Raw genomic sequence first — 18,931 nt, 5'->3', positions numbered from 1 at the left:
CCTAATTTATTACTTAAATTCTTACACACAAAGATTTTGACTAGTTACTAAATTCCAGTGTAACAAACAATTTGATTTGTAAAGGGCAAAAACTGGGCCTTGGAGAAATAAATTTAAGCATTTAGGTTAAATATGTAAATTCGTTAATTTATTAGGGATTGCTGTGCACTGTTCTAGGTGTTTCTCAATTCACTACGTGATTTAGTTCAATTTAATTGAATCCTGACAGGTTACTTAATTTTCTCATGTCATGCAGCTTGTAAGTAATTTAAGATTCAATCCTAGGGTTTTTGAAGCCAGTTTACTGTGCCTTCCTGTGCATCATCTGACTGTGACCCTGGCTTATTTGTTACTTTGAACTGGTGTTTGTTTTTAAATGGGTTGGGACAGTCTGGATGAGTAATATGCCTGACCTACAGTTGAGTTTGATAGTACTTTCTTTTTAAACAAGCAGTTAGGGGATCTACCCCGACAACAAATCTGTTTGTATGGTTTGCAGAGTGCCTTCAAATATATTAAACATATGCCTATAGAAGACGTCTGAAAGAATGGGAAATTGTAGTCCATTCCACTGTGGAGGAAAGAGGCTTCCGTAGATTGCACATTGTTCAGGGCACAGGGGAGGTGGGCAGCTTAGCCAGGGTGAGAAGCCTGGTCTTCTCATGGTCACATTGGCACAAAAGCTGTTGCAGTATATGATGGGCCATTCCTCTTGGGCACATTATCTGAAATATGTGAAAATATTTATTCGACATATACAAATTGGCATCTTTAGGTTGAAACCAGTCAAGTCTATACCTGCCACAACTCACTACACCATAGAATGTTTCTCTCCCAACTTCATGTTATATAAAACTTTTCCCCTAAACTTTAAAAGGTTTAAATATATGTCTAAAATTCAGTTCAGGGGAGGTTATTTTGAAAAACTACTTACCTGCTATTTAAAATAGTAATGCAGAGGAAAGAATGCTTTGCATTGTGGCTAGAGAAGAGTAAGTATCTGTAAATATTGAGATCAGCTTACCTCTGGCATCCCACCCCTATTCAGTGAAACTCAGCCCTCTGTTGAGTTTATGAAGCTGACTTTGATATATCTGTAGCAAATACAGCTAACTGCCAGTGTTGGTATTAAAACTGGTAGGCAGTTTTTGTCACTATGTTCAAAATGAATTACTAGTTACTCTGACTACATGGCAGAAGGATTGATTCCAGTGTTTTCGAAAACTATGTAGAGTTTATACTTCAGTCTTCATAATAGAATAGAAATATACTTGTTTTTAATGATTGTATGGTTAATAGGCTGTGTGAATGAATTATGTTTTGAGGTTTTTCTTCTTCAGATGTTATTAATGTAGTGCCTTTACTATATCATATCAGACATGCCTTTCTGAGCAATAGGTAGGTAACTGATAATACAAAAGTATGGTTCCTACAAATCTGTTCTGAACTTACTGGGATTTGCTTGTCAGTAAGAGTGGTGGTAATGACAGAGGAGATTATGAAAATTGGGTGATCCAGTATGCTGCCTATATTTTCTATTATAATCGCATTTTTATTAAAAAAATTTTTTTAATGTTTATATATTTGAGAGAGAGAGAGAGAGAGAGGGAGAGAGAGAGCATGGGCAAGGAAGGGGCAGAGAGAGAGGGAGACAGAGAATCTGAAGGAGGCTCCAGGCTCTGAGCTGTCAGCATAGAGCCTGATGCGGGGCTCAATTTCACGAACAGGGAGATCATGACCTAAGCTGAAGTCAGACGATTAACTGACTGAGCTTACCCAGGTGCCCCTATAATCACATTTTTTAAAAATAAGAGAAAACATCAAATAGGCTAGCATATTATTTCTTTATAATACACGATTCAGGATAACTCTTTGGCTTTTAGGTTTTTATTTTAATTCCAGTTAGTTAACATACAGTGTTATGTTAGTTTCAGGTATAAAATATAGTGATTCTTTTCCTTTTCTTTCTTTTTTTTGGCTTTTTGAGTTTTTATTTTAATGATTCAGGATAATTTTTGTTAGAAGTTTGTATTTGCTATTAATATATACTTCATATATTATGTGAGTGAAAGACTTTCTCTTATTCTGCTCTGATTTTAAGTGATTCTAAAATGTTCTGTTTCTACATATGACATCTAATAATTATTTTATTCTCTGCCTTTTGTTAGGAACATAATAGGAATTCGGATTCCTGCTAAAAAGAATTTATATAAACCTAGAGATATTTTTAAACAGTGGATCTTTCTCTGTTAACAGTGTAACAGAATTTTGACTAACATGTGTTCATTTTTGTCTGTGTTTACATGTTTATTTTGAAGCATGATGTTTGTGTAATATCTTCATGTAAATTAATTGTTTTAAATTTCATTATTTCCTTTTTGTTTTCTTCTCATCTTTTTTCTTTTCTCTTTCTTTTCTTTTTTTCTTTGCTTCATCTGTGTCTATTTTCCTTTATCCTGGGAACATCAATGTCTTATCTACTCTGTCACATCTTTTTTGTATGTATTACTCCTCCTTCAGTAACCCTGGCACCGTGTAAGTACCTAATCAGTGGTTCCTTTTTGTAATTTTCATCATTGTCTCTCTGTAACTTTCCATCCTGCTTTTAGTTTAATACTACCAGCAAACTTTATTAATGTCTTTTTGCAAGAATTTTCACATATGTTATAAGGAGCATAGGAAACATGTTTCTCCTGCTAGAGAACTTCATATAAATCAGTGGGTGTGTTTTCCACTTCTTCAGTGGAAAAAACTTAGTAAGGCGAAGCTTCAGGGAAATAAGTATTGTAGACAGTGTATGCTGGAGTTAGTGACCTCGTTTGGGCTTTCCTCGTTAATTTTTTTTTTTTAATTTGAATGTAAACTTGCTAATTGTGAATATCTACATTTTGAAATAAATTATTTGCTCTTGATAGTTAAATTTATGTTCTATCCCAACTATATTTTAAAAAATAAAATCGAGATTACTCTTTCCTTTAATCATAGTTATCAGAGTGTAGAGTTTAGAAACTTCGTATCACTTAACACAAGGCCTTAAGCCGTGGTGAATATCAGAGTCTAAGGTGTACCATGCTTCCTGCAAGTATGTCATGGCTAAGAAGTGTTCTTAAGTGGTGTCATTTTATTATTCTTAGTGTACTTATTCTTAGCTTGACACTATTGTTTTGTATTTTTATAGACCAAATCTTTTGTAGAAAATAAAAGAGTTTTATACTGGAAACTGACACCACTTAAGAGTAAACTACATTCACTAACTAATTATAGAGAAGTTTAAACTGTAAGTTTCATAGCTAAACATAAAATTTTTCATGTAATTGCATGAGATAAATTGTTGTCTGTTTAGGAAATTATATCTTCCAAATACAGTGTGTTTATGAAGTGCTCTTTGCCTATTCTAATTTTTTAAAATTCTGTTTTAAAAAGGATTAGGTTTTGTTTAAAACAAAGTAAACGTAAATTAGTAATTAGTAAAATATTAGATATTTCACTTACAGAATCTTAGAATTCTACCATAAACTATAAATGTTACTGATTTTATGTGTAAATATTATTGATTCTGTTTTTTTATGTAAGCGGATGACCCATAGTCTTAGAATATGCATTGGAAATGATGTTTTTACTAATCCTGAAAGAAAACACATTATGTGATCGTTCCTATGCATTAGGTACTTTGGAAAGCACTTGACATACACTGTCTACTTATTCATTCCTCAAAACAACTCTTTAAGGATACAATCCCCCTTTCTCAGATGAGTAAAATTGAGATTTAGAGAAGTTAAATGACTTGCACAAAACACACACTAAGTGAAGAATGTAGTGCTTGAAACTATTATCTGTTTCTAAAGCCATTGTTCATATTAATCTTATCATGTTCTTCACCGGGCAGAAATTCTTTCAGTGTACTGAGACAGTTTTGATAGTGTGACTATTCAAATGACAACAGTCAAGTGGCATTCTGACAGTACTGTGATTTTTGAGCAGTGAGTTACACCCAGCAGATGTTGCCACCCACATCTGACACTCTGAGCCCTTTCTCTTCTCAAATCTTAGTCTGCTAGTCGAGACTTGGGCTCCTTTTTCTCTCCTGAAATGATACTCATAGACTCCAAAGGTTTGCATTTGTCATATTTGGGGGCGGGGGGTGGGTAGAGGAAGAGGACGTAGTGTTCATTACCTTCAGTAGATCTTAGGTTAGGATGTTAATATATATTATAAATTCCTTAATATTTATGCTTTGTTCATAGAAAAATGAATGTTCTTAACAAACTCAAAGTTCTTGAGCTCTGTAGTGTACAAAATCCCTTTCACATTTATTATTTCATTTAATGCTCAGAACAGTGCTACTCTGTGTGTGATATTCTTATCTGATAAAGGAAAAAAAATAAGCTCAGTGAGATTCACTTGTCCAGAATCACATATCTAAAAAAGTCACAGAGCCAAGATTTACATCTTGGTGTATTGATAAATATTTCATTGGTTTCTGATATACTACACTTCTTATTCTCTGCGCTGACCCCACACACAACTTTATTCAGGATGAGGGTTATCTATACACAGGAATGAGAAAACTGTAGAAAGTAACAGTTCTGACCCTTTTCAAAATTGGAAATTTTGGAATTGCTGTCTTAGCCTGTACTAAACCATTCTTAGTTCCTGGGCCTGGTGAAGATTTTTCATTTAATTTTGTAAAAACCAATACATTTTGGCAACCTATTGATATTTAACGGTGGTTGTGAATGAATACAGTCCATATCTGTGTTTTGTTAGGCATAAGATAGATATAAGAACAATACAAGTAATTTCAAAAAATTTTTTAACTACTGTGGACTATTCAGTTCTCATTATTTTCCTTATTTTCTTATTCTTTTCCTTTTCTTTATGCATGGAATCTCTCTTCTGCTGCCTTCTTCTGTCAATTAAAAGGAAAACTCCACCTAAACGGTAACCCTTCTCTTGAATATTATGTTAACATGTGAATACCTTTTTTTTTTTTAACTAGTTAAAGATAAAGCAGGTCTACTCTAGTTTAGAAGGATGCTTTTTTAAGAAAATTGAGGCTGAGTGCCCTTGGAAAAGCATAAGATATAAAAAAGAACATTGATATTGAATGTATTAATTACAAATTATTTGGCAGAGGATATTTTATCCTTAACAGAATTTAAAAGTGTTTAATTCTTTCCTTCCCTCTTAACCTTAGTCCACCAAGAAAACACATCGTGGAGCGCAATACGGAGTTTTATCACATACCGACTCACAGTGATGCCAGCAAGAAGAGACTGATGGAGGACACTGAAGACTGGCGTCCGAGGACTGGAACAACTCAGTCTCGCTCTTTCCGAATCCTCGCCCAAATCACTGGGACTGAACATCGTAAGTGAATACCTAGGGATTCTGATAGGTGAATGGTCTCTGCCATAGAGAATAGCATTTAGACAGATGGGCAATTATTGGAAAACGGTAATTTTCCTGAGGCAGTTTACACTTAAACTATGCCATGCATAATATGGGAGATGTAAATAAGAATCCAGCCCAGGAAGGTCACGGTGAAAAGTGTTGCAGTAGTAGCAGCAATGACTGTAGTATAGCCAGTGACAGCATGATTGCGAATGTTTTTTAGTGGCTCTGTGCAACTTGACCATTTGGTATTGATGGGTACAGGTAATTGCTTAAATGATTTTTCAAGTTAAAAAAGTAAATTAATATTGGATGTTGCTTGTTATATTTCAGTGAAAGAAACGGAAACTGAAAATACAAAGAAGGCAAAGTAAGTTGTCCGTTTTTTTGGTAAATTGAATGCTTTCCTTTCCTGAATGGTCTCAATTTGTTTTTTCATAGTTTCAAGTGTAATGGTATGGCGTTTTGTGTTTGCAGCTAGAAGCTAAGCATTTAACTTCGGTGTCTTGTATGGGACTTAAATGTGGGACTTAGAAAACTTACGGATTTTTAAATTAGTAGATATTTCTGGATTTCATGTGTAAGGATAATTTCCTTTAGTATAGAAATAAGTGGGCAGAGGAGTATATTTGGGGATGCTTTGCTAACACTACAGATCTCTGTGAATGAGTTTTATGTGTTGTCTTGTAGTAATTTCATTTTGGGCATAAAAATGGATGTTTCCAGGAGGGCTCTATAGATTAATGTCTGCATTTATAAAAATGTTCTACTCTTAAAATCTTTGCTATTAAATAAAACAGCTATATGAAATTAAGCTTTTATAAAGCATGTTTTCTGCATGATGATCTAAGTGTAGAAACTTTTTCTTTCTCTTTCTTATGACTCTTCTATCACTTCTCTTCTTTTCTTTTCTTCTTTTATTTCCACAGGGAAAAGATACCCCTTCACGTCTTTAGTCCCAAATACACAAAATTACGTGACTGGCACCATGAAGTTTCAGCACGTGCTCTTAACGTACAGTGATTTATGAGTCTTGCCCCCTGCCCCAAGCAGCCAGCACATAACTTTTCATTCAGTTTTTCTTTTTTTCCAACCTCATAGCAAAATCTGTATTAAATTTGCCTTACAAAAAAAAAAAAATAGAAACCTTTTCTATACTTTTCTAACCATTTCTTGCTGTTGTGAAAAAGAGGAAGATGAATTTGTTTTGTGCTAATCAGTAGCTCACAAATGTTAAACCAAGAGAGCAAATTAAGGGACTGGATCTGTTCGGTGGATTTCCATCAGTGTCCATTGTTACTAGGGTAGTGACCTTGGAAAAGGAATTCTTTCTGTAAGTTGAATTTGGTTGGTTGTGTGAAGCAGAGACAGATGAGCAAATAATGTCCTTGTCTAATTTGGAAAATACTACATTTCCTAAGATTACTTTTAAATTCATTATTACATGATGTTCAACGTGGGTTGTAAATTACTCCTAAGCAAATGTGAGGAGATAAGAGAAAACAGAGAAGACTGTATTAGAATAGTTTGTTGTAGATTTGGGTATTTTTTTTTAAAGCAGGTACTCAGGATGGCTCCGAAGAGGAGGAGGCCCAAATTTGGCTCCTATTACAGGAAAGCAGAGAATTCTGCCCCTACTTGCAATGGGGAAATAGAGTGTTCTTTTGGTTTGGTTAGTTTCAAAAATCCTCCTTGTTACCAAAGGAAATATTTCTAAACTGGTGGATGTTTTTAGGGTATAAACAACTTCTAGGCATTAACTAGTAAGAAATAGAAAAGATAATTTTGCTTTGTTTTTAAATGAACATAAAATAAGTTATAAATGATTCTTTATGTGACATCAGAGAAGTATTTTACTGAGTGATAAATAAACAACTGTGTGTTCCTGCTGTTCCTAGGAAACTATGTTTTGGGCAATACATGCAAGCTAACATCTGATCAGAAATGCTTTCTGTTTTGTAATATAATGTATTATATATTAGTTATACATTCAATAATAAATGCATTTTGAAGTTTGGAAAAGTACTGTAATAAAGTTGCCTTTAACTTAGCTTTGTAATTGTTTTCTGTTTCCCTGAAGCTAGTAATCATGTCATCTAAGACTTGTTACACTACTACTTACATAAAATAAATAATTCTCTTGACATTTCATTAGGAAAACATTTTTAATTTTGCAAGGCTGCTAAAATGAGTGTGGAATATGATAAAGCCCTGTATTTTTTTTTTTTTTGTATCTGAATTGTCATGTTACTTAACATAATGTCTTACATGAGTAACAAGAAGATTAGTTATAAGTAAGCTCTATACCCAATGTGGGACTTGAACTCACAACCCTGTTATCAAGAGTTGCATGCTGTATACCCATGGAGCCAGACAGGCACCCCCATTCAGGGCATTTTTATTTTTCCAGGTTTTTGTTTTTTTGTTTTTTTGTTTTGCTTTGATATCATCATAGACTAGGTCAACTGCCTGATAATTTGGAGAAACTAACATTAATTTCAGTTAGTGATTACTATTTAAAATTTAGCACACCAAGTGTACTTAAAAATAATTCTAAGATTTACCTGTGCTCATTTCCATTGTACTTCATAATATGCTAAGGTGTCTTTCTTTTACTGTAGCAGTTCTTCTTCAGATACTGCTTGTGATTTTATGGTCCTGACATCAATCCATTATTACTATGTCTCTGGCCTCTGTACGGAAATAGACCTTCTTAGACCAGGCTTTCTTATACCTAATACTTCTCATTCATCTCAAAAGATGATATTTGGAAGTAGGTGGAATCAAATTCTCATGAAAATAAATGGTGGAATAAACAAGGTATTTCCCACCAGGAGCCAAATTTCCAACTACAGAGTTGAGAGAGAGAGCAACTAGATGAGAGTTTTAAGTAAATAAAAGAATTTCTTCCTAATAAAGACAGGAGAGCATGTATAGAACTTTATACCTTGAAATAAGTACAATTGGAAATAAGAATTTAATACCTTCCTAATTAAAAAAAAAAGTAATGTCTCATTGAAAGCACACACTTAGATAAGTGAAGGATCTGTATTTGAGTATGAGTGTGAGTGTTCAGTCAGGATCACAAAAGACATTCCATTTGACCCCATCAGAGGTTGAATTCCTGTGTTCAGTTAATCTTCTGGGACATCTTATATTCCTAGCTTAAAAGCTAGCCAAATATTGTAAAAGCTCCTTGCAAAAATATTATTGTAAGTCTGGTGACCTAATTTATAGCTTGTTTTTGTTTGTCTCTCTGATACAGAGTTTCTTTATCATAGGCTTGTTTTTAATGTACAATTTGAAAGTTAAGAATTTTCAACATTTTTACAAGGTTTTACCAGTTATAAGATGGAATGTTACCCACAGAGTGAATATTTTTGTTCCCTTGAAAAATATATTGTTTGTGGAAACGGAAAAATACTCATTTTGCACATCATTATGCCCTTTTGGAAGACAGATAAAAATATTGTAGAGAGCTTATTTAATAAAAATTATGATATTAAGATAGAGAGTAGTCATCCCATCTTTTATTCAGATTTATTCAGAAATTTGGGTGAATTGATTACCCCAAATGAAAAAGTTCATAATTGTCGCACTTCCGATGTGTATTTAAAATCATATAAATCACAAATATTCATTTATTGCCTGAGTTATTTCACACAAATAATTACTGAATACTTAAATGCCAGGCACTGATATGAACTAGGGATTAAATAATGAGTAACAGATAAATATATAAATAAAGTGATCTGAGATAATTGTGTTACTAAGATAAATTCGTATAAAGGAAATTTGGCTTAGGGAGGGATTACTTGGGTTGTGTGGATCTCTGAGGAGATGACGTTAATGCCATCACCTGAGAGAGGAAAAAGAGTCAGCCATGTGATGACTTGGGGTCACCGTTCAAGGCAGACGAAACGAGTGTGGAAACCCTGAGGCGAGCGGGAGAGTGGCAATTACACAGAACGGAAAGGACAGTGTAGCCAAAATGTGGTATGTGACCGGAAGCATGATATAAAAATGTCATACATATGCGTATAACCTACATTCTCCATACTGTCCACAGCATATGGAATGGGAGGTTGTCTTCTAACTACTTTCAAGACAGATTTAAAAATAAAGAACCAAGGTGGTATGTCAAAGGTTTATCAAAGCTAAATAAAGTACATTCACTTATTCGTGCTGCTCTCAGCATAGGTATCAATTTAATGCTTTTCCCATTAGACCCACCGAAGACTTACGAAAAGGAGGCATTCTTATAGTATATGTTGGTAACATATTTGTAGGGAACAGCTATAAAACACACATAAAGGCACTAAAAAACAAAACTTCCAACATACAGAAATTAGACATATATCGGGGCACCTGGGTGGCTCAGTCAGTTAAGTGTCCAACTCTTGGTTTCAGCTCAAGTCATGATCTTGGAGTTTGTGAGATTGAGCTCCGCATCAGGCTCTGTGCTGTTAGCACAGATTGGGATTCTCTCTCTGTCTGTCTGTCTGCCCCTCCCCTGCTTGCTTGTGCGCACACTCTCTCTCTCTCTCAAAAATAACCTTTAATGGGGCGCCTGGGTGGCTCAGTCGGTTGAACATCCGACTTCGGCTCAGGTCACGATCTCAGGGTCTGTGAGTTCGAGCCCCGCATCGGGCTCTGGGCTGATGGCTCAGAGCCTGGAGCCTGCTTCCAGTTCTGTGTCTCTCTCTCTCTCTGCCCCTCCCCTGTTCATGCTCTGTCTCTCTCTGTCTCAAAAATAAATAAAAAACATTAAAAATTTTTTGAAAAAAAAAATAACCTTAAAAAAAAAAAAAGAAATTAGACATGTAATACTTTATTCATAGTTTAGTGATGAATTTGACAGTTTAGTTCTGTCTATAAAACTTACCAAGAATTGTTTGAACTCATTCCTTTTTGTTTACCTATTCAAGAAAATTACTTAAACCAAGTAATTCCTTGCTCATTCTTTCCAAAATAGACGTCAGTACTCCAGGATAGTAGGAAGCAAGGAATGATAAATTCTGAATCTGAGACTCCCGATTTGTAGCTCACTAGTTTCTACCCCTGAGTTTCCACTTCAAAATAGGAAGTTCGAGTCAGTGGTGGACTCTATGAAGCCCTTCCAGATACTGCTTCAGTAGAGGACTTGATAACCGCTGCTGCTGCTGCTGCTGCTGCTGCTATGTGTGTGTGTGTGTGTGTGTGTGTGTGTGTGTGTGTGTCTGTGTGTCTGTGTGTCTGTGTGTGTCCATGTGTGTGTGTGTAGGGGGCAGATAGCCTTCATTCATCAGCCCCTTCACATGTCACCTCAGCTGCAGATGCCCCTTTGTCCAAAGCCACAGCTTCATGAGCTGCATACATGCAGTGAGCTGCCTGGAAGGAATGGGGGAGTGAAAAGCCTGGTCGCAGGTAGGGACAACCTGGAAGGGTCATTCTAGATTGTAAATCCCAATTTGGACCCGACTTGCATGGGTTCTTCTCACTTCTTATTCTCATCTTCCCTTCATTCTTTTTGTCTTTGTTGCTTCTAATCCCTTGAATTTTCAACCCGGATCACAAACAGCATTTAGGGAAATCATTAAAGTGAAAGATCAGGTTAGGGCAGCCTGCAAGGTGTATGGAAATCAAAAAGAGATACATTGGGGCGACTGGGTGGCTCAGTCGGTTAAGTGTCTGACTCAATTTCAGCTCAAGTCATGATCTTAGGGTTCATGGAATCGAGGCCCACATTGGGCTCTCTGCACTGACAACACGGAGCCTGCTTGGGACTCTCTCTCTCTCTCTGCCTCTCCCCCAGCTTGTGCATGTTCTCTCTCAAAATAAATAAACAACAACAAAAAAAACCAGGGTAAAGTTCTTTGCCTTGAGTGAAGGATGTTTATTTGGTGATTACATCAGAAGCATTCTGGAAATAATGAATAGGTGAGGCTGTTTAGAAGTCAAATATAGTCAAGGCTATATGAATCAATGAAAAGCTTCAAAGTAGAAAGTTAGGATGAACTCTGAGTAAATGTAATAAACTCTTGTAACTGGCAAGCAACACTTAATAAAATAACAATTTTGTATGTTATAATTTTCCATGTGTAACATTTTAGAATAAAATATATTAGGCATTTAATAATCAATTACTTAATACATTTTATTTGAATACCTCTGCTCTTTTCTTCACACCCTTAAAAGTTTACCTTCTGTTTTCTCCTGAGGGAGATATTCCTGCTGAGTTGCCTTTGGGAACGTGTAGGGGGATAGTACAGATCTTCCAAGATCAGGAGGATGCTAGTGGGGGACTGTGTAATGCTCTGAATAATTTCACCGAATGAAGTGTGGTCCTTCCCCAAATGCCTGTGGTGTGCCAGTGAGAATGACCGGGCTGAGGGCAGTTCCTCTCTCTCCCAAGATTTTCTTATTCCTTCCTATAATTCCAGCCACACAAACTCACCCACAGTGTACCACCTCCACTCTCCATAGTGACAGTAATCTTCTTTCTGAAGTAATATACTCTTTAATTTCTACCACTCTGTTCCTAATTTGTATTACGGGTATTTGTCTGTGTGTCATAAATCTTCAGCTAGACTACGAGCTCTTTGAAGACAAGAGTCTTAGTATAATAATAAAAATTGGAAGGAAAAGTCATTCCGGTAGGCATGGTATATCTTTCTGGATGTAACTGTGACTGTGTAAGATCTATACATTCAATATATAAATAGATACTTAACATAAATGTATATATAAATATAAATATATAAGTATACAAATACAGAAAATATACATATGCAATTTGAAAGTAGGTGTTAGGATTGTAAGATTCATGTCTGGCAAATTAATTCTTAAGTTAGAAATATACTGGATTAGCTCAGGCTGCCACAACAAGATAGCACAGAGTAGGTAACTTAAATGACAGAAATTTATTTTCTAACAATTTTAGAAATTAGAAGTCCAAGACGAAGGTGCCACCAGGGTAGATTTCTGGTGAGGCTCTTCTATCTGGCTTGCAGGTGACCACCTTCTCACTGTGTCCTCACATGGCCTTTTTTCTGTGGACACACAGACAGCGAGCTCTGGTGTCTCCTTTTTCTATAATGATACTAGTCTTCTCAGATTAGGACCCCACTGTTAAGACCTCCTTTAACCTTAAGTACCTTCTTAAAGGCCCTGTATCAAACTACTGTCACAATGGAGGGTTTGGGCTTCAACATACGAATTTGGGAGGGGGGGAACAATTCAGTCCATAATACATACCAGCTGCATTTCTATACTAATACTGATTTGACAGATTAGCATCTTAAAAAAAAGGTTATTCTTAAGTAGGGTCACTGACTTGGATGTGGTTTGAAGGATTGTTGTTATCTCTGTTGTAGTGTCTTTTCTGTTTTGGGTAACAGCTGTTTGTCTCCATGCCCTGTATACCTAACTGGAATATAAGCTCTTTGAACACAAGAGTTATAGTGTCCCCACCATATTTGGCACAAGTTAGCACTAACGAATGGTTCCTAACATAAATGCATATTCTCCAATTTCCTAATTCTTGAATTTTAGGGAAATCGTTAACAGCGTGGTATACATAACTTTTAACTGAATATAAATCAGATTTTTATAAAAAATCAAGACATTGATATCTGTATTGTAGGTAAAGTGGAATCAAAACTAAATTGCTTGAAAGAATTCTACCTTGGGCAGTCTGATTGGCAAGAGTGGATGCTTTCCCCTGGCGTTATCTGTTTGATAAATGTTGTGGAAGGTACTTTTTAAAATTAAATGAACATTTGTTTCTTAATCCCTCTTCCTTTGTGTTTTTGATCTGTTTCAGCATGAACAGTTCAGTGACTCCTGTGATAAGACAATACATGACTCATTTTAGAAATGCATATATGAAATGCTTAGTCATATGACTGGAAAAACCAATAGACAGAATTTTATCATTCCTAAGGAAATGAAGAAGTTTGAAGTTGAGAGTCTAGTCTACAACATCAACTGAAAAGAAGCAGCAGCTCTATTATTAGCAACATATTAATAAGTGGAAAACTCTTAATAATATGTGGCTTACCATAGTAGAGAATTATGGGAGGCCATAGAAAATTTCATTGGAAGATAACTTTAAAAAAACATATATACCTAAAATACATCATTGTGTCAGGCACCATACAGTTTATCTTAAGTTAAAGGGTGATTTTCTTGATCCCCCCATTTTTTTGGTTTCTACTATATAGTAAAATATTTATCTAATAAGTAGTTTTAAGATGTTCATGCTTATATAGGTCTATAAAAAGAAATAAAAAATAGCATTTTAGTTAGCAGAAAGATGTATAAAATTATCATGATCAACACATACTTTTACCATTCTTTTATCTCCCTTGCTTAAGTGATGGTAGGTTCTGATTTTTCATATATTATGGTTAAGAATAATGTGTGATATAGATTTCTAATTTTCAGAGACTCAGAAGGAGGGAGGAGTAACTGCCTCTCCCTTTGGAAGGAAAATAGTCCAAACTCCAGTCACTGGTTACATTTCACAAAGCTGAAACAGTACTAGGGGGAGAATCCTGTTATGTGTAAGCTGTCCCATAGCACTAAGTCATATCCATATGCTTTCTAGCTAAAGGTCATCAGAACAGATATTAAGTTACTTCTTGGATAGAAACCTATCTTTGTACATTCGTTGAAAATATAGCAAAAAAATTCATAATTATTTCCAAACATACTCTTTTTACAGCAGCTTTTTAAAAAATTTTAGTTTGTGCACAGATGTTCCTATAACCCACATAAACTAGATTAGTGAAGAAACACAGTTTGCTGACCTGAGCCTTGTCTTCCTTCAGTTGCTCTTTCACAAATATACTGGACTCCTGGAACATATCCTCCCCCCCCCCCCACCCAAGGTTTATTCATTTTTGAGAGAGAGAGAGAGAGTGCGAGCAGAGGAGGGGTAGAGTGAGAGGGGGAGAGAGAGAGAATCCCAGGCAGGTTCCTCACTGTCATCATAGAGGCTCATGCGGGGCTCCAACCCACAGACCCTGACATCATGACCTGAGCCGAAAGAAACCAAGGGTCAGATGCTTAACTGACTGAACCACCCAGGCACCTCTGTTACATATCCTTTTTAAGACACATGTCATTTCAGTAAATTATCTAATACTATTATTCTTCATAACCTATGCAAAGAAATCAGGAATCATTCCCTAGTTCTCATATTCCCACATATTTTTTTTAAATTTTTTTTTTTTTCAACGTTTATTTATTTTTGGGACAGAGAGAGACAGAGCATGAACGGGGGAGGGGCAGAGAGAGAGGGAGACACAGAATCGGAAACAGGCTCCAGGCTCCGAGCCATCAGCCCAGAGCCTGATGCGGGGCTCGAACTCACGGACCGCGAGATCGTGACCTGGCTGAAGTCGGACGCTTAACCGACTGCGCCACCCAGGCGCCCCCCCACATATTTTTATGAAGTGTAAGAATTAACAGGTGGATTTGCTCAAAAATACACAACGCAAAGGCTTCCACAACAGAGTCTAATTTTAGAAAATAAAAATAATAACAGCCAGATAAAATCTTTTAGCTGAGACCATCATATACATTACTGCAAAGTATGTTCATCAACCTAGAAAATAGTCCATAGGTTTAAAAAAATGAGTAGCCAAACACTAATTTTTGTCTATTGCAAAATATGGAACATTTGTAATTTCTCTCTTCATTTTCTACTGGTGGATTATACTGTCCTATGCAAATGCTGGTTTGGTGACTGCTGTATAATGTAAAGGTCGCCACCTATTGAATATAAGTAATTACTACACTTCAGTTCCTTGTGAGACTGGTAATCTAAGATCACTGAAGCAAGAAACAATAGTTTCTGTCTACTCTATGTATTTTCACACACAAATTGTTCATTTCTCTGTTTAATTATGGAAATACTTGTGTACGTTTTCCAAAATAATTTGGGAAGACTACCACTTATAAAGTTTTTAAAGAAATAAAAATCAGTATTTGTAATACACAAAAATTCTTTCATAGTCCATATGTTCGTTGTTGAAAGATATAAACGAGCAAACAAAAATCATCCAAATCCAGAGGTAAATACTGAAAAAGTTGTGGTTTATTTACATTCTGGATAGAATTGAATGCATTAAGTTCCTTAGAAGTTTTATCAGCCCACCAATACTTCTCTAACAATGCTATTTGGATAAATCTTTCTGCTTCACTTTTAGAGAAGGAGATTATACAACAAAATTATTTTATTGAATTAAACTCGAAAAGTAAAAGGAACGTAACTTCTCGACTAAAAGTCAGTACTATTGAAGGCTCCTCCTGCAGTTTACTTTTTAATTTCAAAAAATGTCACAACTTAAATTAATTTGATACTTTGATAATAGGCTGTCTTCATCCATGATGGAAGGCTTAATTGTCTCTCCTTGGTCGCTATTCAATTTTACATATTTTAGTCATGTTGCAAGATCCAGAAGACCACAATTTTCTATCCTTATGTGAAGTTGTATTTTTTATGATAGTATGATTTTATAAAAGAAAATTGAAATAATGTATAACATAATGTATAAAACATAGGTATGGATATTTAGACGTCTTAATTTTCCATTTCTTAGTCAAATTAAAGAACTCTGATTTCAAATTAAATCTTAAAAGCAGTCTCAACTATGTCTCTCCTTTCATTTTTCTCTATGACCACGAACAGATGTATGTTGAATCCTGCTGCTTGGCCAACTTTGTGATAGGTATTCATCTTCCAGTCACACCTAATTAATTACTCATGAAGAGTCTGCATTTATTTCTTTGAATAGAGCGTGTTAAAACTAGGATGAAATCTGTGCAATTTTTTGAGTTAGAAGTACATATTTATCTTTTCATGTACTTTATTCTTTTTCCCAATATCCTAGTAATTCATAAGAAAAAACTGTTGACGGGGTGCTTGGATGGTTCAGTCAGTTAAGCGTCTGACTTCGGCTCAGGTCATGATCTTGTGGTTCACGAGTTTGAGCTCCTCATTGGGCTCTGTGCTGACAGCTCAGAACCTGGAGCCTGCTTCATATTCTGTATCTCCCTCTCTCACTGCCCTTCCCCCACTCACGTTCTGTCTGTCTCTCTCAAAAATAAATAAACATTAAAAAAGTTTTTAAAAACTATTGAGAATGAGTTTCTGAAAGATATTAATGAGAAGTAAAGCTTTTATTTATTTTTTTATTAAATGTTTTTATTTATTTACTTTGAGACAGAGAGACAGAAAATAAGTGGGGCAGAGGCAGAGAGAGAGAGAGAGAGAGAGAGAGAGAGAGAGAGGGAATCCCAAGCATGCTCTGTGGTGTCAGCTGGCACAGAACCTGACGAGGGGCTCAATTTCATGAACCATGAAACCAAGACATGAGCCTCAAGAGCCAGACACTTAACTGACTGAACTACCCAGGTGCCATGAGAAGTAACGCTTTTAAACAGACTTGCCACGAAGTTATCCTTTGTTTACCGCAATGGAATCTAAGGTTTCTTATGAAAATCGGTAAATCTGTTAGCAGAGATAGTGAAACAGTACCTCATGCATGTTAAGAAAATGTACATTCACACACACAAATACCATTTAAATATAAATACAGTATAAATAGAAGTAGAAATAAATTATTTAAATATAAATTTAAAACAGCCAGACATTAATTCAAGAGATAAAAAAGTGATGTTTTCTAGGGTTTCTGTAAATTAACAAATGCCCATTGTCAAAAGATACAAACAAACAAACAAAAATCAGAGATAAATACTGAAAAAAAGTTTAGGTTTATTTACATTCCGGAGGGAATTAAAGTTTCAGGTAGTAAGGGATTCTAGAGGCATATGGGTAGTTCAGTTGGTTGAGCGTCCAACTCTTGATTTCTGCTCAGGTCATGATCTTACTGTTCGTGAGTTCGAGCCCCATGTTGGGCTCTGCACTGACAGCACGGAGCCTGCTTGGAATTCTCTCTCTCTTCTCTCTGCCCCTCCCCTGCTCTCTCTTTCTGTCTCTCAAAATAAATAACATTAAAAAAAAAAAGAAAGGGATTCTAGGTGAGCTCTTGGTAGTCTTGTTTTTCTCAATGATTTATCACTCAAGTATTGAGACAACTTACAGGTGAGATTTGCTGAGTAATGCTATATGCATAAAAATAAGTCCTGGAGAGTCGTAAAGAAAATAGAAGACTTGAACAGGTAAATGTAGTACTGATTTTCAAAAAAGAAAAAAACTTCGGAATTATAAACTAGTTTGAACTTGAGGTCACATGGAAAAAAATCTGGGAGGCTTTTTTTTTTTTTAGATTCTCAAGATTCCTCACTTACGTACAATACCCAGTGCTTATCCCAACAAGTACCCTTCTCAATGCCCATCATCCCTATTCCCCACCCCCATCAACCCTCTGTTCTTGTTTTTAAGAGTCTCTTATGGTTTGTCTCCCTCTCTGTTTGTACCTTATTTTTCCTTCCCTTCCCCTGTGGTCTTTGTTAAAATGACCCAAATCCCATATGCGTGAAATCATAGGGTATCTGTCTTTCCCTGACTGACTTACTTCACTTAGCATAATAACCACGTTGTTGCAAATGGCAAGATTTCATTCTTTTTCATTGCTGAGTAGCTTTCCATTGTGTATATATACCACCTCATCTTTATCCATTCATCAGTGGATAGATATTTGGACCTTTGCATAATCTGGCTATTGTTGATAGCGCTGCTATAAACATTGAGGTGCATGTGCCACTTTGGATCAGTAGAACTCCGGTGTCCTTTGGATAAATTCCTAGTAGTGCAATTGCCTGGTCATAGGGTAAATTCTATTTTTAATTTTTTGAGGAAACTCCATACTGTTTTTCCAGAGTGGCTGCACCAGTTTGCATTTCCACCAACAGTGCAAGAGGGTTCCTCTTTCTTCACATCCTTACCAACATCTGTTGTTTCCTGAGTTGTTAATTTTAGGCACTATGACCACTGTGAGGTGGTATCTCAATGTGGTTTTGATTTGTATTTCCCTGATGATGAAGATGTTGAGCATCTTTTCATGTGTCTGTCTGGCAGCTGGATGTCGTCTTTGGAAAAGTGTCTATTCACGTCCTCTGCCCATTTCTTCACTGGATTATTTGTTTTTTGTGTGTTGAGTTTGTTCTTTATAGATTTTTAATACTAACCCTTTATCCAATATGTCATTTGCAAATATCTTCTCCCATTCTGTCGGTTCCCTTTTAGTTTTGTTAATTGTTTCCTTTGCTGTGCAGAAGTTTTTTATTTCAATGAGGTCCCAATAGTTCTTTTTTTTTTTTTTAATGTTAATTTATTTTTGAGAGAGACAGAGAGAGTGAGTGGGGGAGGGACAGAGAGAGGGAGACACAGAATCTTAAGCAGGCTCCAGGCTCTGAGCTGTTAGCACAGAGCCCAACACAGGGCTTGAACCCATGAACTGTGAGATCATGACCTGAGCTGAAGTCAGATACTCAACCAACTGAGCCACACAGATGTTCCCCAGTAGTTCATTTTTGCTTTTGTTTCCCTTGCCTTCAGATTTGTGTTGAGTTACAAGCTGCTGCA

General features: G+C 35.9%; 1 protein-coding gene across 5 annotated transcripts in view; it reads left to right on the top strand.

Annotated features, from left to right (window-relative positions):
* PDLIM5 (PDZ and LIM domain 5) overlaps nucleotides 1–18,931 on the top strand; it is a 223,228-nt gene that overhangs the window by 128,029 nt on the left and 76,268 nt on the right. For 2 of the 5 annotated variants that reach the window (XM_032592935.1, XM_030313417.1), the window contains exons 6-7: nucleotides 5,198–5,370; nucleotides 5,728–5,764. In XM_032592935.1, coding sequence (XP_032448826.1) covers nucleotides 5,198–5,370; nucleotides 5,728–5,764 — 210 coding nt within the window. Of the gene's footprint in view, nucleotides 1–2,520; nucleotides 2,536–4,923; nucleotides 4,942–5,197; nucleotides 5,371–5,727; nucleotides 5,765–6,323; nucleotides 7,445–18,931 lie in introns of those variants that run through there. The other 3 variants (XM_030313419.1, XM_030313418.1, XM_030313420.1) reach the window with 3 other exon arrangements.

The sequence above is a fragment of the Lynx canadensis genome, chromosome B1 (assembly GCF_007474595.2).
Source record: "Lynx canadensis isolate LIC74 chromosome B1, mLynCan4.pri.v2, whole genome shotgun sequence".
Lineage (NCBI taxonomy): Eukaryota > Metazoa > Chordata > Mammalia > Carnivora > Felidae > Lynx > Lynx canadensis.
This window is presented reverse-complemented; position numbering and strand designations above follow the sequence as displayed.